This window comes from Gossypium hirsutum, chromosome D02, assembly GCF_007990345.1.
Source record: "Gossypium hirsutum isolate 1008001.06 chromosome D02, Gossypium_hirsutum_v2.1, whole genome shotgun sequence".
Classification (NCBI taxonomy): Eukaryota; Viridiplantae; Streptophyta; class Magnoliopsida; order Malvales; family Malvaceae; genus Gossypium; species Gossypium hirsutum.
Window position 1 is genome coordinate 65,417,861 of NC_053438.1, and position 25,386 is coordinate 65,443,246.

The 25,386-nt window shown below is 34.6% G+C and overlaps 1 protein-coding gene and 1 non-coding gene across 2 annotated transcripts; both read right to left on the reverse strand.

The window, feature by feature from the left end:
- Positions 1-327: 327 nt before the first annotated feature.
- On the reverse strand, positions 328-7,973 carry LOC107909293 (callose synthase 12). Its single transcript, XM_016836769.2, has 2 exons — positions 2,508-7,973; positions 328-725 (listed from the first exon to the last, which is right to left on the reverse strand). Exon 1 carries the CDS (start codon positions 7,824-7,826, stop codon positions 2,514-2,516), a length of 5,313 nt encoding a protein of 1,770 aa, XP_016692258.2. The 5' UTR covers positions 7,827-7,973; the 3' UTR covers positions 328-725; positions 2,508-2,513.
- Positions 4,793-4,873, reverse strand: LOC121215208 (small nucleolar RNA J33). Its single transcript, XR_005910937.1, has one exon. It is a non-coding gene; the product is annotated as a small nucleolar RNA J33 (small nucleolar RNA).
- Positions 7,974-25,386: the final 17,413 nt, after the last annotated feature.

The following is a 25,386-nucleotide window of genomic DNA, read 5'->3' on the forward strand; positions in this document are numbered from 1 at the left end:
TTGTCAGCTTTAATAGTCCTCGGCCAGATAAATCAACTGCGAAGCACATGGTTGATGCCCTCAATTCAATTGCATCCCCACATATCAGCCAACTCGGATTCACCATATCCACTGCCATCTCCTATCACCTTCATCAACCTGGTAATCATCAATAGCTTCATATGCAGATTTTGTGGAGAATTTATAGTGTTGGTCCTAGGAAAAGTCATCGACATCATGCGGAGGAGGCGACTTAATTGCCGAAATGCAGGCTAAAATAGTTTCAAGGACCAAATGACATTCTTCTTTATCATTTTGTTAAAAAAAATAAAAATTAAAGACAGGTAGTGAGTGAACAAATGATGTATTTCAGACAAAAGAATAACAAATATACTACCATCTCTCAACAATCTATAGAATACAAAGCTATACTCGCAATCAACAACACTGCATAAAGAGCATCAGTACCTCTGGAAACCTGGGAAAGTTTAAAAAAAATGAAAAAAGCACGTAATTTAAGTAAACAAAGCTTAATTACAGTAAACAGTAAACAAAGCTGAAGCTAGCCATTATGAACAATATATCAAAACATGAAGGCAATATCCTCCCCAGCCGCTAAGTCCAAAATCAAACTAATGCCATGGCAGCTACACCTTCTGTCTTACAAGAATCTCCATTGAACCAAGCACTTTAATCTACCTAATCAACTCTTGTCCAGATAGTCTCTCATGATGAATAATACCAACCTGCAAAAGATAATGCCAAGAAACTATGAGCAATCCATGACATCACTTGGAATTCTCTGTTTAGTTAAAATGTTCCAAGAAAATCATTAACAAGCATTTCGAAGTTTGAACAAATGGCCTAGTTTTCTGCAGGCTTGCATGTCTATAAAGGACACAGCATGGTGACAGCTTCAGCAAGCACCCAAGTTGCATGCCAAAGGCCCAAAGGCCCCGACTACCAAATCATACAAATTTCTTCTAAAGCTATTTTTTTTAGCAGGTCAACCATCATGCCATGAATCAGCCATGTCCCAAGAAACTTGGAAGATAGTAGATGACATACTACATCAAGGCCTGAAAGGACACCAATGATAAACAGTTTATCTGGTTTTTAGACTTTTCTATTGCATGATTTAAAGTTTAACAATATTTAGATCAGAAAACTAAGGTAATTCCACATTCTAGGACAAGTTGCCTAGAAATTAGGTTTCAAGGGTAAATTCAGTCTGAAATGAACTGGAAAAACTGCAAGAACTTTACCAAGTACCATTTGCCTGATAGGAGATAGCTACTTTTCAATTGTGATAACAGAGTAGAAACTTAATATGATAAGACAATTTACAGGACAGGTTGCACGCGGTTTTATGTATGTTTCCAGTTACACTGACTTGAGAATGATTGGAGGAGGATCATTACATCTCAAGCTTGTCACAGGTTTTAAACTCTGAACTTCAACAGATAGATATAAACATGGATTGACTGACTGCCAAAACAAAGCCTTTAAGGACAAAATGTACCTATCGAAATGGAATGCACACCACAACTGCAGCATACAAATGTATTATAGATAAATGCTACTTGAATTTTTGGACTGAAATTATTCAGGGCATATGGACAATCTTGGAGTTGACACAGATTAATTCTCAGGTAGCCATCAAGTAACACCCTGAATAGAAGATAGTGGACCCTAAACAGGACAAACCTAAAGGCAAGGCATATTATGAGATTCCAGTCTTGAGGGGCCTTATGGAAAGGCGGTGCATGGCCATGAACCATGATTAAACAAAAGATAAATATTTCCAGCAGACAGCAAAGGTTTTAACAGGAAAACACTAGAAAAATTTGCAGTCATGGCAAGAAAGACAAAAACTCCATAAACCTCTCACCATCCGTTTCCATGACCTAATGAAGTATAACCATTATCTGCAGCCTACTACATAATAAGTCAAATTCAAAACAAAACGCAACAGAGCTTCGGATGCAGCATGAACCAACCTAGCCCCAACTTATTCCAATAAAAGAAACTAAGAGATGAATAGGAATCACTAAGACCAAACATGGAAAGAAGAAAGAAAGTGGAAAAAAAAGGGGATGGCCAATGCAATTGCAAAAGCATAAAAAGCTCATAGTCCACAAACAGAATCAATTTGCTGGAAAAAAGAAAAGAATAAAACCCATTGCATCTAGTATCATTATAATACAGAAAATTAGCACCGAAGCAGAAGGAGACAATTGAATGGAATTCAGAGTTTTAAAGACGTTTATAAACAAAGAAGCCACAAATATGAAGAGAAAAAAAACCGCAGTCTTTTCTCATTTATGAAATGAACAATAAAAACTCAAGAAAGAAAAGCGAAACGTTAGTGAACCTAACCAAACAGCATTATGCTAAAGTATAATTATACTTGCTAGCCAAATTGCCCATTAGCATTTAAACTAAATAAATAAATAATCAGCCACCAGATCATTCTAAAATATCTCTGGCAAAAGAAACTATAAAACAGACAATTGCTGGTAAATTACCTCAAACTATGAGTCACTTGATTTTTTCCCAGTAACAATCTGGAAAATTCGCAGGCCCCTGCTAAATGCTTCATTAAATAAGATCCTTGTCTGCATTGACTGAAATCCAGGCATCCACGACAAAAATGCCAGAGGGACCATAACAAGAACTCCAAACATTATATCATACAGCCGAGCTACAGAAACCACAGATTCCCAAAGCCAGGTAGAATGCAGGAATGGTCTAAGTACTTGAGCGATTGATATAAGTCCCCAGCCAGTAGGAATAAAAGCCAATAAACTGGTGAAAATGTCAACAAAATTAAAGGCTGTAAACTCAAGCAGTGCAATAATAACTAGTATTCCAAGAATGATGACCAGGAACTGAACCATCCGGAAATATATATGCTCCTTAGCTGCATATTTGTCCCGAGCATATGAGATTACCAGATAAATTCCAAATGCCACAAAAATGTAGATCCAAGAAAGCAAGTATACAGCAATACTGGTACTGTGATTAGCAATACCCAACTGGTACACAATCCCATACTGGAAAAAGAAAAATCGAAGGTCTAAAATTATCTCCAGTAGCTTTCCCCAGAGGCCAGTTGTCCTTAGATGATCCTGCTCCTCATACCACCACCTTTCCCAGCTTTGTTCAGCCTTTGCAAACACACCACCACGGTACCAAATCCAGTTCATAAATTCATCAAAGTCATAAACAGTCTTCAACCAATCAAAACCAGAAGGATTGAATACAAAAGGGGCCATAATCCATGATAGGACCAGAAACCAACTTGAGATAGTCAAAGCTATGTAAACAAATGTGTCCTTAGCTACAGGGCTGTGAGATGCATAAACTATAAGTATGAGACCAAGCTCAATAGCCTTTACAAAATGGCTACGTGCATACAGTCTATAATTTTCTGCAAAACTCTTGTGCTGAACAACAAAACCACGGCCAGTCGCCCGATACTTTGCACCACCATGAAGGACAGTCCGGCCAAAGTAGTGAGTTCGGGTTCCCATGGAGAAGGTGTAGAAAACAGATGAAAGCTGAAGCTGCATTGTTATGAAATCCCAGATAGCTTGAAGGAATCCATGCTCAAGGGAATTCTCCACTATCATTGGAAGAGCAGTGAAGAGACCAAGTTGGATGATGAACTGCTGATTTAAGATGGCACCAAGTGCTCTATTGTTGTCACTGCTGCTAGACAGCGCAGCATTCTCAACACCACTAAGAGCTAGGTAAAGTCTGCCCCAAAGAAAAGCATATACAGTAAGAATGACCATCATCGTATTGAAAAAGAACCCCACAGTCGTATAAAAGAATGACAACATCCTGAAGAAGTCCAGTCTATGACCCAGCCGATAGACATCTCTGCTGAGAACTTGCTCGCCATTCCCACTAGCAACCTTGGCTTCAAACATAGATATTTGATTCAACCCAACATCCCTTCCTTTGCCAACCTGGATGTATTCATGATGTGTGACATTGCCTCCTCGCAAAGTACAATTAAAGCCAGCAAAAATATCCTCGCTAATATTAATCACTCTGGAAGCTTTACTGATCCCACCCCGACTCAGAAACCAAAACCTGTCAAAGACATCTGGATGGCCATAATGCATTCGAATTTTCAAAGGATTTGCCAAGACACGTTGTCCCAAAGTAACAAAACTTGTTTCTTGAGCTGACATAAACCAAGCTAGTGATGAAACAGAACCAGTAAAAATGTGTTCCCTGACTCCTAAGATAGTCGGCTTTCGTATACCGTAGTACTGTTTGTATTCCTCCAAGAGATTGCGCATTTTCAATGCCTCTTCAAAATAGTTGTCTTGGTTCATGTCAATAGTTTGAACAGCACCACCACGGGTGAAGATAAGGGCATGATTTTGATTTTCTGGCTTGCCCTCTCCAAGCTTCAACGGACCAGGCAATTTGACACGATAGATCTCCACCTCCTTCTCTAATTGCTGATCATACTTCACAAGAACAGAGTAATACTCCTCCTCATCCCTCCCAGTTGAAACCTCATCAACATAGGCTACTCGAAGAGCTTCATGCTGTTTCATCAGATACAGGATTTCCTCAGCATGCGGATCCTTTTTGGCCTTCTGAGCCCCATAAATCTGGCAAGCAACTACATATGTGTATTTCATCATACACGTGCCTTGCTCGTGGCCTTTGAATAGCAGACCCAGAGAACTATTTGCTCTGCTTAAAGTTCTGGAAGAAGGTGACCTTTCAGAGTTGAAACTGTCCAAACCACCATCTCTCCGCATTGAACCAAGTTCTCGTGCCCCTTCTCTAATATCCATCTCTGATGCAGAATCAAGGAAAGCCAGCATCTTCAGAGCTCTATAATAGTACATCATTCCTCTGACAGTGCGTGTAAGTGTCTGGCCTCTGTATGATGCCCACAGCCTCAAATCTCTCATCTTGGTTGTCCATATCTCATCATCCTTTACCATTCCCTCTCGTCGCATTCTTTCCATGAAATTTTTCCACTCATCATCATATATGGTCTGCAAGTAATATAGGATCGAAATCCCATCTTCATTCTCAGTTCGGAGTTGTTCTCTGCTGTAGAGCACTTCTTCGTTGTAGTAAGGTGTAAGGACACTAAAAGCCATCATCTTCTCTACTTGCGGTGCATGAGGCATATTCATAAAGAGCGAGTTGCTAAAGAATGCAATTCTTCGTCTAGCCTCAAGATTAACAGGAATATTCTGCATAGAATCCCTGGAGGTAAGAATTGTATGCAAGCGCCTAACTTGCCTATAGAACTTCTCATCACTGGGGTCAGGCAACTTAACAGCATTTTCAAACAGCAATCCAGCCATGGCAGCAGGGTCACGAGGAGCCAATCCATCCTCCCTTAGCTGTTCAATGGTCCTTTTGTCTTTGAAAAAATCACGGACAGCAATCTCATAAAGGGCCTGCAAAGTATTAACCACCTGATTCACATCCTTCTTGGGCTTAGTCAAAATATCAACAAGTTTTATCAACTTCATATGAAGGTGGGGTAGTGCAGTCATTCTGAATGTCTTGGTGAATTTCTCGATCTCGACAGAATGATCAATTTCTTGAAACAGAACAGTGAGAATGGAATGCTCTTCAGACTGGACATTGAGAATTTCAAGCATCATGTGCTTGATACTGTCATATGCTTCAATCATGGCACAACGTCTATACTCACTCTTGCAAATTTTATTCCAAAGCGACTTATCAGGAGCATCAACCAACTCTTTTGCCTGGCTGAGAGCAAGCAACAGCTCATTACATAGCAACAAACATGGCCAGCGAATAACCCTCACATTCCAAGAATTCTGGGGCAACTCTAGCAGCTCAACTTCTCGATCAGATATGATATCTTCTTCCCTGAAAATGGCAATTATCTCATTCCATATCCGAGCAAACTTGTGAGCCTCAACCTGGTTTGATTCAAGCTTCCTAAAAGGACGCCCAAGCCCATATCTCAGCTTCAACCGGTGAATAGCATCATTAAGCTTGCTCCTAAATGTTCCTCTGGCATTCAATAACTGCTCTTCAGGCATCAGATTGAACTGAATTGCACTGGCAAAGAACTGAAACCTCAGCTTCAACTGTTGAATGTTCCTAATCTCACCCAAGTGCAGGAATAACCCCACTCCTGCTCCCACAAAGGCAGAATAGATTGAATACCAAATCTGAATATCCATCAAGTAAATGAACACCACAGGCAGCCACAACAAACCGACAGCAAATCTGTTACTTCCACCGAAAATCTCGTGCCATTCATAGGGCACATCCTTAAGATCCAACATTTGTTTCGTAGGTCTAATCATTGGTTTGATCTGTAAGAAATAACTAAATGCAAATTTCGTAGCCAAAACCAGTGCCCAGAACAGAGTATATTTAACATTATCAACTAGCCCTTCCCTCAATCCCCGACCAACAAAGCTCTTACTCTGAAACCACCAAGACAACAGGTAAAAGATCTTCCAATTTGTCTGCTCAATGAAGTTCCTAACCCAAGGAATCACAAACAAAGCCAATGCCAATAACTCAGGTAACACATAAGCGAAGGCTATTTGTAAAAAGAGGCGCACCCTCCTATCAGCCTCAGCTGTCCAATTTCTACCATGGTTATTCTGCCAGATCCTTCCATAACAAACTGCAAAAATCACTATCCATGCAGCAGCAATCACCACCTTTAACACCATCCTAATGCCGAGACCCAAGGTTTCTCTCGTCACACGGCTATACTGCATCCCTGCATCTAATAAAGCCTGCAAAAACCTCATCCCACTCCAAGTAATAAACAATGTCAAAATCTTAACCCGACAATTTCTAATTGATAATGCTTGCCAAGGATACTCCTTCTCTTCCCAAGCCACAATAATAGCCGCCTGAAGAAACAAAAACAGCATCACCCAAAGCCTATCAAAACTCCTGTAAAGATTCCAAAAAGACCTTTGCTCAACGAACCCAGTTTTCCCGATATGTTTACTCTTACTGGAAGTAACGAAAAAATTACTGCCCACATCAATCGGCCACTTGAGTTTCTGAAAACACCTCTTACTCCAAAAATACTCATTCAAATCATCATAATTCCTCCAAGCAGTATGCGAAGCTGTTCCGTTCTTGCTGCTCTCCACTTCAGCCTTTACAGTCTCGTATATGGGTTTCACCACACAGTTCAGAAACGCGTTTTCTCCGGATATCGACGGCATAACAGGCTGACCAGTATTTTCGTCGATGTAATCTTCGAGAATCTTGTTTAACTCCATGGCCATGTGGTGGAAGATGTAGCAGATGCATTCAGGCATGAAACGAAGATTAGCAGATTCGCCCCAAATCAACAAATATAGTCCCACGTACAGTAACTCCCGCCGGTGGTCAGAGTTAGAGCGGCTGCTGTCAGAGATCCATATGTTGGACTTTTTGCCTAAATAAGAGCACCAGCTAGTGTAGTTTTTGAGAAGCTTACGGCGAAACCTACGGAGGACACTACGGTCGAGGGTGTCGATGTTGTCCGGCGGAGGAGTCAGGCTCATCTGAGCGTTAGCCAAGTGGAGCACAAGATGTTCCCTCTGGTTCCTGACGTTGTCGTGTTGGAAACCGAAAAAGAGAGCAAGCCAATCCAGGAGGTCCATGGAAGGTTGCCATTGAGCATAAGGAGGCCTGCGCAGATCTCCGACGGTGCGTAGAGCGGCGGCGGCGGCCCGTACTTCTGGGAAACGGAGGGAAGGGTGGTCGGCAAGTAGGTTGTGGACGGGGATTATGTTGTAAGGTTCATCTTCACGCGCCGTTCGTGGTGGGCCCGACTGGCTGCCGGGACGGTAACGGAGAGTCATTGCATTAAAAAATAATAATAAGGGAGTTTGAACTTTGAAAGATGTTGTAGCCGGTTTAGATTTTTTTTTTTTTTTTGAAAAGAGAAAGCCCAAATAAACCGAGATAGCGGGATTGGGCGGGTTTATTACGCGTTTAACTTTTTTTAATGTTTTATTATTTTATTTTTGGTAAAGTGAATATTTTGAAGCTTTAACCGATAGCTTCTTTTTTTTGTTCTTTTGGCGTTTTCCTATATTTCCAGAGTCTAATGGGAATTTTTTATTTTCTTAATAGTTTTAGAAATATTGGGAAATTAGAATAAGATGATATTTTCTAAAAAAAATATTGGGAACGAAAATTTATTTGATAATAAGATTATTTTTATAATAAATAGTATCTTATATAAATTCAAAAATAATTAATATATAATTAAATTTTAATTTTTATATTTATATTTATATATGAGAATGGATAATGCAACAATAAAATTAAAATAGATAAATGAAACTAAATAGGATTTAAACAAAGTTTCATTTTTATATTATTAAAATAGTAACATAATTTTTCAATATTTTATACTATAAAATATTAATTTATTATATGATTAAATACTTTTTTTGCTAAAAATATATATTTAATACTATTTAATGTATATGTTTGATAATATTGAAAATTATAATGTTTGATTTTAATATTTAATATTTTTAAATGTTTTTAATACTTAAAAATAATTTTTTTATCAATATAGTAATATTTAGTATTATTTAAATTTATATTTATATAAAAATCAAATTACTAATATTTTTCCCAAAAAATGACCTAAAAGCTTATTACAATGAAAATTATTTTTGTTTACCATCAAATTATAATTCATCCTTATCCAAAAAAAAAAGCTTATAAGATGGATTTATTGTACTAATATTTTTTAAAAAAAAATTGATCGATATACTACTAAATTCAACCAGATATTAGATTAGGAACTCACCTAATCAATCTCTAAAATGAGTAACCACAAAACGAGTAATAATGTGATTCATTTCGTGGGGGTTCATGTTAATAATCTTATGTTTACACCTATATATCATTTTCTAGTATTTATTGCTTTCAAAATCTTCTTTAATGTTATGTACACTACAAGTTAGTAAAATTCAATAAAGTTGTCTAAAAAAATCATGCATTCATTTACTATGTAGTTTTTATTAAATAAAAAAGAGCACATAGTGACTAAGGTCAAACACCCTCTTTTAACAGGGAAAGGGGAAGAGAAAGTGAATAACCAAATTATCTCATTGAAAGTTGGGAGATGAAGCGGAGCGCTTTTGGGGTTTAAGCACATGAACAAGTTTGAACTGCCCCCACCACCTTAAACTATCATCCAATATTTTGATTAAGTCATTAAATTAATACTAGTATTATATTAATTAACATCAACAATTTGTTTAGGCATTACACATCAGTTTAAATTTTAAATTTAAAATTCAACTTTTTCAAAAACACTTAGTTTAAATTGGAAATATATACATTAGATCTGAAATGTAAACAAAGTAAAATTTATTATTACAAATTCAAATCAAAGTAATTTAAGTGATAAGTACACGCTAGATTTAAATTGACATTAAATGTAATATTAATCATTTAATGATTTAATTATAATATTTTAAAATTTAGACCGTAATTTAAAGATACTTGGTGCAATTAATCTATGTTTAAAATTATTTTTAATACTCTTATTATTTAAATTGTGTTTTAAATTAGTTAAAGGAGCATGTCAATAGGTAGATCTGAAGATGACTTCACAATAATTCAATTAAAGTTATAATATGTTTTAATCCAATTTGTATCAAAAAATATCAACTTGAAAATTTTAATATAGATAGTTTTTTAATCTATATAATTAAAAAAAAACTATTCTTAAAATAAGTAAAATTTTAAGTGAAAAATTAGAAAACAATTTGTTTTTTTGGTGAATTACAATAATAAAGAAAGTTCGAATAACCAACACAACTAACGCGACTGAAATCCAAATCATATCTAAGACAATGAACACCATCACATGAGATTCAATATAATATACATTTTAAAATTAAGAATAGAAATTGTAGTTAAAATTGGTTGCACCTATATCTTTCCCGTTAAATGGCACAGATTTTTCTTGTTAATTGTTTAGTTGAATTAATACATTGAATATTGATGTCATAAAAGTAAAATTGAACTTCTTCTTTTTCTTACACATTCAAATTCATGTTTATCTGAAATCATATACCAAACAGTAAATACTTTTTTTTTTTGGGACCAGAGCTTTTCGAAATTCCCCCGAGACTTTGTCCGCCACAAGTGTACGAATCACGAGGACATTTTCAAAAGATAACAAACAATAGTTGACGAGTTGCTCTCTTCCATTGCAAGCAGTTTCCATGTCCCACATCAATTTTACGCGCTAAATTCATTTATAAGCAACCACGATTTCAAAAATGTAAATAAAAATCTATTTATGTCTAGAGTTTTTTTATCAAAAAATTTCAAAATATATAATTTATTATAAAATTATAAAATTTGATTTAATAAGTTTTTAATCCAATTCAATTGGTCTATATTGATTCATTAGTTAATCGACTTTTTATCTATCTCTAAATTGATCCAATTTAAACAACATAATTAAAATGAAGCATAACTAAATTTAACTAGAACTCGTTAATAATGTTATCAATTGGTCTTTAATTTTTTAAATTAAATAAGTAAAGTGACTAAATTCTTAAATTTAAGAATAGAGAGATTAAATTTTAAAAGTCTAAAAAGTACAGGGATTTAATTAAAGTGAATTATTAAATAGTTTTATTTATTCTTGGAATAATTTTTTTTCCACTAATGGGTACAAAGAAAACTTAGAAAGATCCACTACTTTTTTTTATATTATTAAAAAATATTATTTAGATCACATTTGCATAAGAGCTGTCTTATAGTATATAGAAATAAAGGATAAAAAAATAACGTATAAAAAACTTCTTTTGAAAATTAGGTTAAAAACATATATAGTTTATCGCCCATGAAAGGTCAAAAATGGGGGATTTGCACTCTCTTGATTATACACTACAATTTGGGTTTTTTACAAAAATATTATAAAAAATAAAAATTTATCAAAATATTATAATTTTTTTTATTTACCAAAATATATATAATTTTTTTATTTATCAAAATATATCAAAAAAATAAAAAAAACTTGTAAAAAAAATCTGACTGATGTGACGGACCCTGGTCACGCCAATGGGATTGGCGGCACCAAAGGTGTCAAAACCATTGGCGGCACCAGTTAATAATAGGGGGTTCGGTGGTGGGGGGCAGAAGGAGAGGGAAAGAAAAAAAGGAGAGGAAAGAAAAGGAAAGGATAAGAGAAAAAAAGAAATAAAGAAGAAGAAGAAAATGAAAAGAGAAGAAAAAAGAAAGAAAGAAGGAAAGAAAAGGAAAGGAGAAGAAGAGGGAAGGAAGGAAAAAAAAAAGGTAATTTTATTTATAAATTTAATTTTTTTTGTATAAATTTAATTTTTTTTGTAACATTTGTGTATTTAAAATTTATGTTATTTCATTATAGTTATTTTATTATTTTATTTAGCATATATATTTTATGAAATATATTTAGAATGAAAAAATAATAGTATGTACATTGTATGTTGATTAGGGATTTTTTTTATGAAATTTACTTAGGAATTTGAAATTAAAATTTTAGGAAAATAGCACTAAAAGTAAAATGACAAAGAAGTATGTTTAAGAAAACATAAAATACGAAAAGAAAAAACGAGAATTGTATATTTATCGAAAATAATAAAATGCGGAAAAAAATGTGAAAAATGCACATGTAATAGATTTCAAACATAATAAATTGAAATAATGTAAAATTATAAAATAAAAAATTACGATATTTAAAAAAAATAAAATACGGATAAAAAATACGAACAAATGGCCGCAGTAAGAGTGTATTAGTAAATTTTTTTTAAAAATTCAGAAATAATTTATACAAATAATTGAAACAAAATGTACTGAAATAATATAAAATTATAAAATACGAAAATAATATAGTTTTATTGAAAGTAATAAAAATCAGGAAAATAATAATACGACCAAAGGGCAGAGGAAATGGTTTATTGCGGGTTTTTTAGCAAAATATTACAAAAAAAAAACCAAAATTTTATAAACTTTTTCTTTATTTACCAAAATAATAGAGAAAAAAAAGGGGTGATGGAGGGGAAAAAAAGGCGGCACAAATATGTGGCTAATTACCTTTTAATCCCTGCTTATTTATTATTTTCTTTTATTCCCCCTTAACACACTAAATTAATAAATTTCAAACATGATGCACTGAAATAATGTAAAATTATAAAAGACTAAGTTTATGATATTTTTTAAAGTAATAAAATACGGAGAAAAAAATACGAACAAATGGCAGAAGTAAGAGTGTATTACTAACTTTTATAAAATTCAGAAATAATTAATACAAAATATTTCAAAGAAAATGTACTGAAATAATATAAAACAATAAAATACGAGAATAATATATTTTTATTTAAAGTAATAAAAATCGAGAAAATAATACGAGCAAAGGGCAGGGGTAAGGGTTGTTTTTTTACACCAAATTAATTTAAATAACACACTAGAGTAATAAATTTAAAACATTATGCACTGAAATAATGTAAAATTATAAAATTAGAAATTATGATTTTTTAAAGTAATAAAATGCGGAGAAAAAATAGGAATAAATGACCGAAGTAAGATTTATTTACTAACTTTTTTTTCAACTTGCAGGCATCGCAATGGCTCGATTGATACGAAGCGATATTAGACACATATCTGATGCGGCTAATAACGCGGTATGATTTATTATTTGTTAATCAGGAGTTCTATTTATTTAAAAACGATATAGGCAGTATATACAAAAAATTATGTTATCGTAATATTTTTTCTGTAATTTTACACTATCAGGACTCGTTCCGAGTACTAAGGGGCCGTGTGAGTGTTTTAAAGATAGCTCCGGATGCACGATTTATGACGTACCTGGAGCTAGCCGGATTTGGGTCAGTAGCATTGATTCGGTCCTCTGACTTGCGGTTTGATTTATTATCTGCGCTAGTGGAACGGTGGCGTCCGGAGACCCATACTTTCCATTTTTTGTGCGAGGAGTGCACGGTGACCTTGGAGAATGTTGCAGTGCAGCTTGGGCTCCCAATTGACGGGAGTCCCGTAACGGGAGTATCTTCATTCACCGATCCGGCTGCAGTTTGCTATCAACTCCTAGGAGAGTCACCAGAGGATGGTGATAAATATTTTTCCGGCATAAAATTTACATGGCTAAAAGCCAAAATATGTGGATTATCAGCGACCGCCAGTGAAGGTGAGCTGATGTGCGTTGCTCGAGCGTACGGGTGCATTTGTTATACTTGCCCTGCTAGCTAATTTCTCCACTGCTAGGTCGTATAGCTGGGGTTCCGTCGTTCTAGCAACGCTGTACCGAGAGCTTTGTCGGGGACAGAGCCGCAAGTTAAAGACATCGGCGGATGCCTCATACTGCTGTAGTCATGGGCGCTTTATCGGATGCCGTTTTTGGCACGCGTTAGTCACCAACCTTGAAGCTCGTTATACGACGAATCGTAATCCCCATACAGTTGCTCCATCGCCATCTGTTTAGCTATCCATGCCTTCCGATATGAGACTCGATACTGGAATCGTGCTTGCATTTCCGCAATGAGTACCGAAACTTTAATGGTCGGCATGTCCTTCACCATTGGCATGATACACGTACAAATAATTTTCGAATCAAGTTTTCCATGATCTTCTGTCATACGTGTTGATGTGCATGTATGAGGACCAACAAATTTTCGTATCTCCCACATCTGAGAACTTCCAATGAATGCAGCTCGTACCCGCCAATTGCAGCTTTCCGCTGCCTTCCAACACTCCCCAACATATATTGTCGGAGTAGACACGGAGACTTTATAATCTACCGATATCTTCATGTTGTACCGTTTAATGGCATATACGCACTCTTCTTTACAGCTGAATCTCTGGCCTATGAATAACTCATCATCATCAGATGCTACGGCCAGCCCGTGAGAATGAACTATTTCAGGGTACTTCGGAAACTTAGATACATACGTTGCGTCGGGATCTATGAGCGACATATGTGGCCTAGGATTATTGTGTATCACAATACGCCGCATCTGCTCTCTGACCGAAGAAGCGTTAATGCCTTCATCGTTGTTGACATTTTCATCGTCAATATCATCAGGTACATCGTCCACATCGGGATCAGCGTCACTATCGACCTCTTCATCCCAATGATCGCCACCACCTTCTTATTCGCCGGCACCTTCTTTTTCACCACCAACCATGTCAACATCGGGTGTAATATTCAGGTCGATACCGATCCCACCCATAGTTGATTCACTATCAACGTATGATATTGGAGCCACCATCCGCGGTTCTTCAGCCCCGTCTTCTTCATCAGATGCATTAACATCTTCATTTTGCTCCATACCGACAAACTCAGCAAATAAGTGAATCGGTGCATTCTTCTCACTCCCATTCCCACAGTAAAGATCGACCATTGTCTCCACGTCTTCGTCGTCTACAAGTTCTATTTCGACGAATTTGACCGGATTTGTCGAAACTGGAAACTTGTAGAAAATTTTTAATATCCTTCTCCCACAACGTCTATGAATTTTTGCATTAATCCTTGCCTTCATTTCATCGAACGATACATTTCTATTAAATCTCATTGCTATTTGTTGTCGACATTCAAATACACATCCAACACTTGTTGTCAAGATGACTCCATCGAAATAAACGCATACAAGAAACTTAGCATCCATCTTCAATATTTAATCTGTAAAAAAAAACAAAATCTCATAAAAATTCTCGAACGGTAACTAAATTACTTAAAAAAATTTTATACTCAAAATAATACACACTAAAATTATTAATTTTACTAAAAATAATAACTAACTAACTAACTATAATAATAATACTAGTTTTTTACTAACTAGTTTATTTTCGTAAATAAAAATAATAAGTAACCATAATACTAATACTAGTTTTTTGCTAACAATAATATTACTAAGTTACATCTTAATACATTAATAACATCTTAATACTAACAACAACAACAACAATAACAACAACAACAATAATAATAATACTAACTAATACTATTGTTTTGAGTTTTATTAATCTTAATAACTAAACTAAAACAAAAATTTTTACAAAATATAGAAAATAATAACAACAATATAATCAATTATTTTTAAAAAAAATACCTTCTTTTTCTCTCTTTTTCTCTTCTTTTCCGCAGCAACTTTTCTTCTTCTTTTGATTTTTCTCCCTTCAGCTGAACAGATCCCGGTTTTATAATACGAATAGTGTCGCCAATGAGTATGGCACCATTGGTGCCGCCAATGACATTGACACCATTGGTGCCGCCAATGGTTTTGGCACCTTTGGTGCCGCCAATGCCATTGGCGTGACAAAGGTGCCGTCACATCTGTCAGATTTTTTTTTGCAGTTTTTTTTATATATTTTGGTAAATAAAAAATTTATATCTATTTTGGTAAATAAAAAAAGTTATAATATTTTGGTAAATTTTTATTTTTTTATAATATTTTTGTAAAAAACCCCTACAATTTATTGATTGATAAATGAAGATATATTATTTATAGAAATTTTAAATTGAAAAAAAAAGAAAAGAAAGGGAGACACAGAGATCAAATGCTTTTTAACTTTCTTTTTTTTATATAATAAGAAGAAATATTTATGTATTAGATAATCATTTTATATTTAATTTTAATTTTTTAAATTCAATTTTTTTTCATTTATAATACAATGTGATTACATGCAGTAGCAAATTCAGGGGTTGGCAGGGGTTTACCTCCCTAAAATAGAAACTTTTCCTTTAGGATTCTTAAATTTTTAAATTTATAATGATAAAATTGTACTTAAGTTTCTACATTGATTTAATACTTTAAAAATTATAAAGATATAAGCCATTAAAATGGTAAAATTATATTTTCACTATTATAAAAAATATAACTTAATTTTGAACCCTCTAAAAAAATTTTAATTTTACCTCTGATTATATGCTTTAAACTTTGAAGCAATATTTAGGAATCTTGTATAATAACTGTGGTTAAAGCCTTAAAAAAGAGAAAATGGATGGAAATTGGGGCTCACATGTCTTCCATATAGAGACAGAATCGAAGTTCCAAGGTGTTAAAGGATATATGGCTTTATTTTGGGGGTAGTAGCCTCTCAAATCTATGGATTATTTTAATGTGCTCCATGTAATTTAGACTATTTCAGTATCCAAATTTCCATTCATAATATATGTTCGTTGTTCAATTTGATGGGATGTGATTACTAAAAGAAAAACCATTATATTTTAATTTTAATTTAAGAGTTTTTTAGAAAAAAATAATTAATTTTTTAAAAAAATATAATTTTAAATGATTTTATTTTTTTTAAGTTATTGTTTCCCTAAATTTTGATATTCCTTTCTAAAATATATCTCAGGTAAAACCTTATTTTATATATACGATAGTAGACATTGATATTATTGTTAAAGATTAAGATTGTTCAAAATTTTTTTATGGGATTTAATTTTATTTTATAAATGCTTCAACATATATTTGTATTGCATTAAATCAAAGCACAAAAGTGCAGACACTGAATTTTTTTTTGTTTGGTAAAATGTGATTAGTTAGCTCATGGAGAATGAGAACACAAGGCATAGAAATAGAAGACAAAAAGTGAAAATATCCCTAAATCAATATCAGATACCAAGGTTAGGAAGAACCCAGCAATCCCATTTGTTTACAAGTTGAACATAATATATTCATATCTGGAATTGATCTTTAAGAGCAGAAGTCAAAGCAAAATTATTTTTTGTGTAAATACAATTTTTTTAAAAAGCAAAACATCGAAAATGTTTATAATTTTTAATTTTAAAATATTATTTGATAATTATTTTTTTTCAAAAACTTATATTAATACACAAATATTATTAAATTAAAAAAATTGTTTCTAGAAACTAGTTTAATTTTAAAGAAAATAAACAAGACCCTTCCTTAGATTTCTCCCTTAACAGCATAAAATTCGAGAGCATTATGAATTGAGAAGAAAGAAGCAGCATGAGCATGTGTTGAGGAAGAGGTCCAGGCAGGATTAGCACGTGAAGTTCCATTCCATGCCGTATTCAATTAGATCCATGGGGGTGGGTTGGCCAATTTTGATTAAATTATTCTCATGGGATCACGTTTTTGTATAAAATTTTGAAAAAGCTGAGGGAAAAGAGAAGGGGTATGGTATCGTGTCATGTAACGACTTTACTTTTTTCCATTTTCATTATTATTCACTTTTTTCTATTTTCATGGTGATTATATGAAATGGGTGGGTAGGTAGGATGGATTTGACTATATTGAAATTTGAAAACCCATACAGGGTCAAGGGTTACCAACCTAATGCCACAATAATTAGTTAATTAAAATCCTATTAAGACATGCCACCAATTACCTAAAGTTGAAGAAGGTTAGGATAGGGATAATCGTATTATGAGTTCACACACACAAACACGCAGCGGTGTCTTTTGTTAGGATTTAAAATTAGTAAGAAGTTAATTTAGGCGCAGATAATAGTTTGGTAGGAAGATAAGATAAGATGACGACCGTTCATTCTTCTGTTGCACCTGCTGCCGATTTATTAACTGAGGAAAAGGAGGAACTTCTCTAAAGCACCAAGAAAGTTTAGGTTCTAGACCATGGGATCTCAAATCCTCACCGTATCGTTTCTTATAAAGAAACACTCCTTGGGAGTGAGTTTGGTGATTATCAGCAATTCCTTTGGATAGTTTGAAAGAAATGGATGAGGAAGTTGATGCCAATACACCCCAAATTGTTGAACAAATTATTAAGGAAGTTAGTATTATGAGGGCCCAAGATTCATTTGGTAAAATCTCCGTAATCTTTCTGATATTATCTAAGAAAGAACCGATTACGCTTTTGCGAATCCTAACTAGAGGTTACAGTACCCAAATGATTTGGTTACGCATCTCCCTCAGGTTCGCTCAGATCATTGTCCTTTGCTTATTTGTCTTAACAATCGTACTTGGAAAAAACGAAATGGGCCTTTCCGTTTCCAATTAATGTGGTTTGATCATCCTGAATTTAGTCACACTCTTGATAGTTCTTTGTCTAACTCATATTATTCTCTATTAGACACTATTTCCCCTTTCATGAATTATTTGGCCTAGTAAAATAGATCTACGTTTGGTAACGTTTTTAGGAAGAAGAGCCTACTTTTGGCCCATTTATTAGGGGCTGAGAAAGCTTTAACTAAATCCCCCTCAAATTTTCTTATAGATCTCCATAATTCTCTGTTTAAGGAAGTGGGTTATGTTCTTAAAGAAAAGAAATTCCTTTGGGCTTCGAAATCTTGAGTCAATTGGATTATTGATGGGGAACGAAATACTAGATTTTTCAATCTATTTATTTTAGTTTAAAGGAATTCGAATAAAATTGTAGGATTGAATGACTTCATTAGTAGATGGGTTACTGATAGGCCTGGCCTGGAATCTCTTGTCATGAACTACTCTAAGTTGTTTACTACCTCTAACATTGCTTCTTCCGGTCAAATCAGTAGTGGAGATATTGTTTAGTCGCAAATCCCTAACTCGGATAAACTGTAACAACCCATTTTTAGTGAAATTGGAACAGTGATTTCGAGAGTACAAATCCAATTTCAATTTTATTTTATTTTATGGTCTACAATATGATAGAAACACTGTAAAAAATTTTGTTAAGAAATTTTACCGTTTACATGCTTAATTTGATAAAAATGACTAAATTGCGTAAAGTACAAACGTTATGTTTTAATAACTAAAGGTATTAAATAGCTATAGAATTTTAAATTGGAGGTCTTTATATAGTAATTAGCCATAAAGTTGTTAGTGGATAAGCATGAGTAGTCATCATTGGAAATTGAATGAATTATTAAGGTTAATTTTGGAAATTAGTGATTAAAGTTGTAATAAATAAAATAAAATAAACTATTATCATCATCTTCCATCAAAATTTTAAAAAAGAAAAAAAAGAAAACTTAGCCATGGAAGCTTGAAATTTAGGCAAGCTTATTTTGCTCAATTAGGTATGTATTTTTGTCCCATTTTTGACGATTTCTATGTTTCTGAGATCGTTGTAGCTTAATCTAGCTAACTCGGGGGTTAATTTGTAAAACTGTTAAAGTATGAGGGTTTTGCTATTGATAAGCATACTTGAGTTTTGAAGTTTGATGATATAAAATGAATGGTTGTTGTTAGATAAACAACTTTTGTAAAGAGTGTAACACCCCAAATCTAGCCTAGAAGTTAGGCACGAATCTGGCGGGTCACATTGAAGTGTTTTTCGAAAACCGAGTTTCCATTGAAAATCTTTCTTGAAATTTCAACCTTCTTGCCATTTAAAACTTGTACAAAACCTCAGTTTACGTTAGTTTATTTCCAATCGAGGTTTATTAAAGAAAAGTTGTTACCTTCAAAACCTTATTGTTGCTGAAGCTTAATTTAAAACAAATGATTTACGAAAATGTGATATTTAAAAAAAATGAGTTACGGAAACGCAGCGTTTAAAAATAATTATTGTTTTGGAAAATCGGGTTCTACATCTAGCAGATAAGAATCACAATTAATAAAATCCCGAATTTATAATCTAGAAATTTTAGAGGCCTTATTACAAAAATAAAACCTAGCATAAAATTTAATAAAAATAGAAGCAAATTTAAACAACAGCAGTTGTGTGGCCACTTTCAAGTCTCTCGCAGCACCGAATCGCCTAAGGCTGGGAATTACCTGCACAATTAGACAGAAGGGTGAGTTTGTGAAAACTAAGTGTGTAATCCCTTATCAAACAATTGACATACAAAATAGAATCAGTCTAGGCCAGAGCCCTTTAACAGTAACAGTACAGTGTGGGCCTTAGCCCAATACAGAAACAGTGTGACCTAAGCCCAATACAGTATCAGTATGGTGCAAGTATGCAAACCCATTCTAATACAGCCAACACACCACCCTTACCAACCCAACACACCATGTGGGGACAGAGTCGACCCACGCAACCCTCACACCAATATCGCAGCATAGCTGCCAGTAGTCAGAATGGCTAAGAGCCGTAAACAGGATAGCTATAAGCTATAAACAGAATGGCTACAAGCCATCAGTACAGTAGTATGATTGGCACAAAGCCATCAGTAGCAATGATATGGCCGGTACACAACCATCAGTAACGGTAATATGATCGGTACAAAGCCATCAGTAATGGTAATATGATCGGCACAAAGCTATAAGTAACGGTAATATGATTAGTACAAAGCCATCAGTAACGATAATATGATCGGCACAAAGCCATCAGTAGCATCCCAGCAAAGCTGCCAGCGGCAGTATCGCAACAAAGCTGCCAGTAATAGTATATGTGGTCAAGCCACCAGTAACAGTAATTGTGGCAGAGCCACCAATATAATACTTCCTCCATAACAGTATCCCAACCCCATACAGCATGTCATGTATGCAGAATGCCATGCTCAGAATCAGTCATTCAAATCACAGACAAATCAATCATACCAAACACAGACGAATCAGTCATTTAACCACAGGCAAATCAATCATTTGACCTCGAGGGGCAAAATAGTCATTTACTCACTAGGGCATTACGATCATTTTACCTTACATAGGTATTACGGTCATTCTACCCTACAGGGGTATTACGATTATTTTACCTTATAGAGGTATTATGGTTATTTTACCCTACAAGGGTAATACGGTCATTTTACCCTACAGGGACATTACGGTCATTTTACCCTACAAGGGTATTATAGTCATTTTACAACCTTTTCAAAGGTCTACAGTTGCCTCGAGTGACCCAAATAACCTAAATGGTCATAACGGTGTAAATGGGCCCAATGCCTAATATTCAGCCCAACGTGGCCCAAAACGGCCTAGGCCTATGAGATCGCTCATGGTGACCTCTACAGCCAAACGCTCATGTTTCGTGGGTTCGGATTATCATACGTACGATTGCCTACCCGTGTGGCATCAAGTGTCGCATTTTCTGGCTTTTTGGCTTTTATCGAATTATAGTTTAATCAATGTGTGTGTACAATTACACACTTATAAGGAGTTGTGGCCGAGATGCTTCTAAAGTTGAGAGTCTATGGTTAAAACACAACCCTTTATTAGTCTAAAACCATCGTTAATCTATAATCATAACATTGGAACGTTTAATCAAATCATAACTACTTACCAAACAACCTATCGCAGTACCCTTCTTGTTCCAAAACTACGTATTCTCTCCAATGCTTTCCCTTCACACGAAATCGTAAACCGATGCAAAAAAATCTACAATCCCATATGAATACATCTAGGACTTAAAGCACTTACCAATAAAAGAGATATCCTTTGTAGGGATAAGTAGTTGGTCTAACACCTTGTTATAAACTTGAGTCCCTAGCATCATTCTTACAACAAAGAAGTGTTAATGGAATATTCCCCATGGTGGAAAAGAGGAGACACCAACGATCAGCCTAAGAGATACATAAGTCAAACCTTTGAGAGGAGAACCTAATAAGGTTCGGCTAGGGAGAACAAACCGTAACACTTGCCAATAGACCAAGGGGTTTTAGGCAAACCTTCAGCAAGAAACGGCCAAGGATCAGAAAAGAAGAGAAGAGAAGGAAGATGGTCAGGCCTTGACAAGATTCGGCCAAACAAGAAGGATAGAAGAGTTGAGAGAAAAAGAGGAGAAGAAGATATGAGTCAATCCTAGCAACCGAAAAGGGTTTATGAAAGGAAAAACAAGTGCTACTCGGCTAAAGAGGGGAATACCAATTGAATAAAAGGGAATGAAGGACAAAAATCAGACCTCACAGTTCCTCAGCACACCATCTTGCCACTAGACCACAAGCTCTTTTAGTGTCATGATTTCACCAAAAATATTTAGAAAGCCTTCAAGCTAAGGCCAAGATTCACTTAAGAGCAAAAATCAAAAAATTTGTTAAAGCCCAAGTTTGAACACATGACTTCTCCAACACTCTCAACTCTTCCTAAATCACTTAGCCACTAAAGCAAACAAGAAATTTGTGTCATTTTCTTGCACACATAAACATTTATGTGCAGTCTCCTAGCTGATCCTACGCTTAAGGCCCATTCCTTCTAGGCCCAAATTCAGGGAGTTACAAAGAGAATTTTGATGAAAACATCAATTAGTGGCTAAATTAAAAATGTGATAAATTTATGGTAAAATTTGTGGATTTTGTGAAACATATGGGCCACTATTAATATGTATAAAAATTGACTAGGCTTGAGTAATGATTAAATTGCATGAAATTCATTTTTTAGCTTAAAGACTAAATTACAAAGGAATTAAAAGTATAAGGCAAAATGGTAATTTTGCCAAAATTTCATGTTGGATTAAATTTAATGAAAATTATATTGAAATGAGTTAAATTCATTCGTATAGATCCTGTCAAACCTCGTACAAAGTTAGATCGAGGCAAAGAGAAAATATTAGATTAGTTGTCTCCGTATCTACGTACACTTATCGAGGTAAGTTCGTGTAATTAAATTATATATTTATATGTTTTAAATTGAATTATATGTATGTGATTTGTATAATTGCCATGTATAAATACTGATCGCATATCTGAAGATTACTGAGTCCTAATTGAACCTTAGGAATTCATAGGATACAAATGACATGTCATTAGAGTTACCGATTTGGTTGAGGTCCTGTATGTGTTGCGGACACACTACAACTCGTATAAGCTTACCGATTTGCAGCTCGTGAAAGCTTACCGATTATGAGTATACATGTACATGAATTGACAGATTTCAGTCCAATACACCTCGTGTGTGCTACCGGAGTATCCAATGATATTTCAAATGGTTTAACAGGCAATGTTCTATTATGAGACAATATGAGTTCGATACGAACTATTACAAGTAAATACATGAAATACATGGGAATAATATTACATGATATATTGAAACATGAAATGGATAATACATGCATATGAAACTTGCTTAGTGGTTATGTCCATCCATGTTTATTGGCTATTATATGTGTTTTACATGGCTAACATGTTAAAGATATGTGTTCAGGTTTTTGGTTAAATTGGTTTGGATATGTTTTGTATGCTTACCTTAAATGTGATTGAATGGTAAGTTAATTTATTTGTTATACGAACTTACTAAGCTTAAATGCTTACTCTATGTTATTTTTCGTGTTTTATAATAATTCGAAAGCTCGTTCGGGTTGGAAGCTTGTCGGAGTTATTTCACACTATCCATCGGCTCTTTTGGTACTTTTGGTTAATTAATTCCAGTTATAATGGCATGTATAGATTAATTTGACCATTGTTGGCATATAAATATTTTGTTGAGGCTAGCCATTTATATAGCTTGTGTTTGGTATATTTTGATGTATATATATATGTGGCCTTATCATATTTGATGTATGTTGATATGGTAGAATGAAAGAAAGTAAAATGTGGTTTGAATATGCATATATGTATTTGGTCATTTAGGTAAGTTTGGATACTTGGTTGATATGTTTTTAAGTTGTCATTTGAGGTGTCTAAGGGCATATAGGTTGTATATGGTGATATTTCATGTTTAAGACTTGATTTTGGCTTGTTTTGAATGTCTATTTATAACTTGGTTACATGCAAATTGTTGTGTTTAGGTTGATACTGAATTGGATGAGAAATGTGGCTTGGAAAATGAGTTATTTTCGTCTATACGGCTAGAGACACGGGCATGTGTCTTAGCTATGTGTGACACACGGCCAGGTGACACGGCCGTGTGTCCCTTGTATCTTCTTAAGGGTGCAAGTCAGTATGCTCACACGGCCTAGCACACGGGAGTGTGGCTTGGCCGTCTGACCCATGTTAGGGAGTTTCATGAGCACAGACACGGGCTGGGACATGGCCGTGTGTCCTTATTTTGAATGTCCACACGGGCGTGTCTTTTGGCCGTGTGACCCCTACAGCTTTGAAAATTTTCAATATTTCTAAAAAAAAATTTGAGTATCCGATTTAGTCCCGACTTGTTTCTAATGTGTATTTTGGGCCTCAATGGCTCGTATAAGGGACAATATGTATGATTTTGATTGGTTTTTGACATGAATGCTATATGATATGAAATGTTTGAAATACCTGTTTATTTAATTTGTAAATTTTGGTAATGCTTTGTAACCTTGTTCTGGCAACGAATTCGAGTTAAGGGTGTTACATAAACTGCATTTATGTGAGGAGGTTTCTGAGGTTAAGATAGCTAAGGCGGTTTGGTTGTTTAAGCTTATTAAAGCTCCTAGACTAGATGGTTTACACCTATTCTTTTATTAATGTTGTTGGCAAACGGTTCGACATAAAATGATTAAATTAATTTTAGAGGTGTTTCAGACCTCTTCAATCCCTGACGGGCTAAATGAAACTTTAATTGCTATTATTCCTAAATCTAGAGATGCTGCATCGATCTCTCAATTTAGACCTATTAGTTTATGCAATACTTCCTATAAGATTATTAAGAAGATTCTTGTTATGCGTCTCCGACCTATGCTCAATAAAATTGTATTTCCATTTCAAGACAGTTTTCTCCCTAGGCGTCAGTCTTCGAATAATGCAATGATAGTACACGACATTTGCCATTCTCTTTCACAATATAAGTGGAAGAAAGGAATGATGAGTATTAAGTTGTTTTAGAAAAGGCCTATAACAAACTTGAATGAAGCTTTATTCAAAAGGTCCTTACTTACTTTAGGTTCTCACCTAGTTGGGTAAAGTTAATGATGAACTATATTTTGACAACATCCACTTCGATACTTTCGAACAAGTCTAAATTGAATAGTTTCAAACAGTCTAGAAGAATTTGTCAGGGTGGTCCTCTATCCCTCTACTTATTTATCCTTTGTATGGGTTCCTTAGCTTGATGATCCAAAGAGCGATGGATCTTTAGGATTGGTCTCCCATTCGAGCCTCTAAAAGTGTACCCTGGCTTTCTCATCTATCATTTGCAGATGATGTCATATTATTAGAAAAAACTGATGACAATACGATATCCTCTATTTGACGAATTCTCCAGCAATTCATGGTTGAATCTAGCCAAACCATTAATTTTGAAAAATCATGGTGCCTTTTTCTCCCAAGTACGCCAACTCTAGAAAGGAAAGTATATCTCCTGCTTTAGGTATAGAAGAAACTCTGGATTTGGGGAAATATATTGGATTTCCTATGCACATGAAGAGAGTTTCTAAACTCGACTACGAAGTTATTGTTGATAAAGTTCGGAATAAGCTTAATGCTTAGAAAGCCAACAGTTGATTCCCATCCATTCGATATTGGCTTTTATTTCGAATTATTACATGCAATGTTGCATGCTTCCTACTAGTATTCATAGTCACCTGGATCAAATCAACAAAAATTTTATTTGGAGAAGCGATGCTCTAACAAATCATGACAACCTTATCAAGTAGGATTTAGTCTCACAATCTAAAGCTTAAA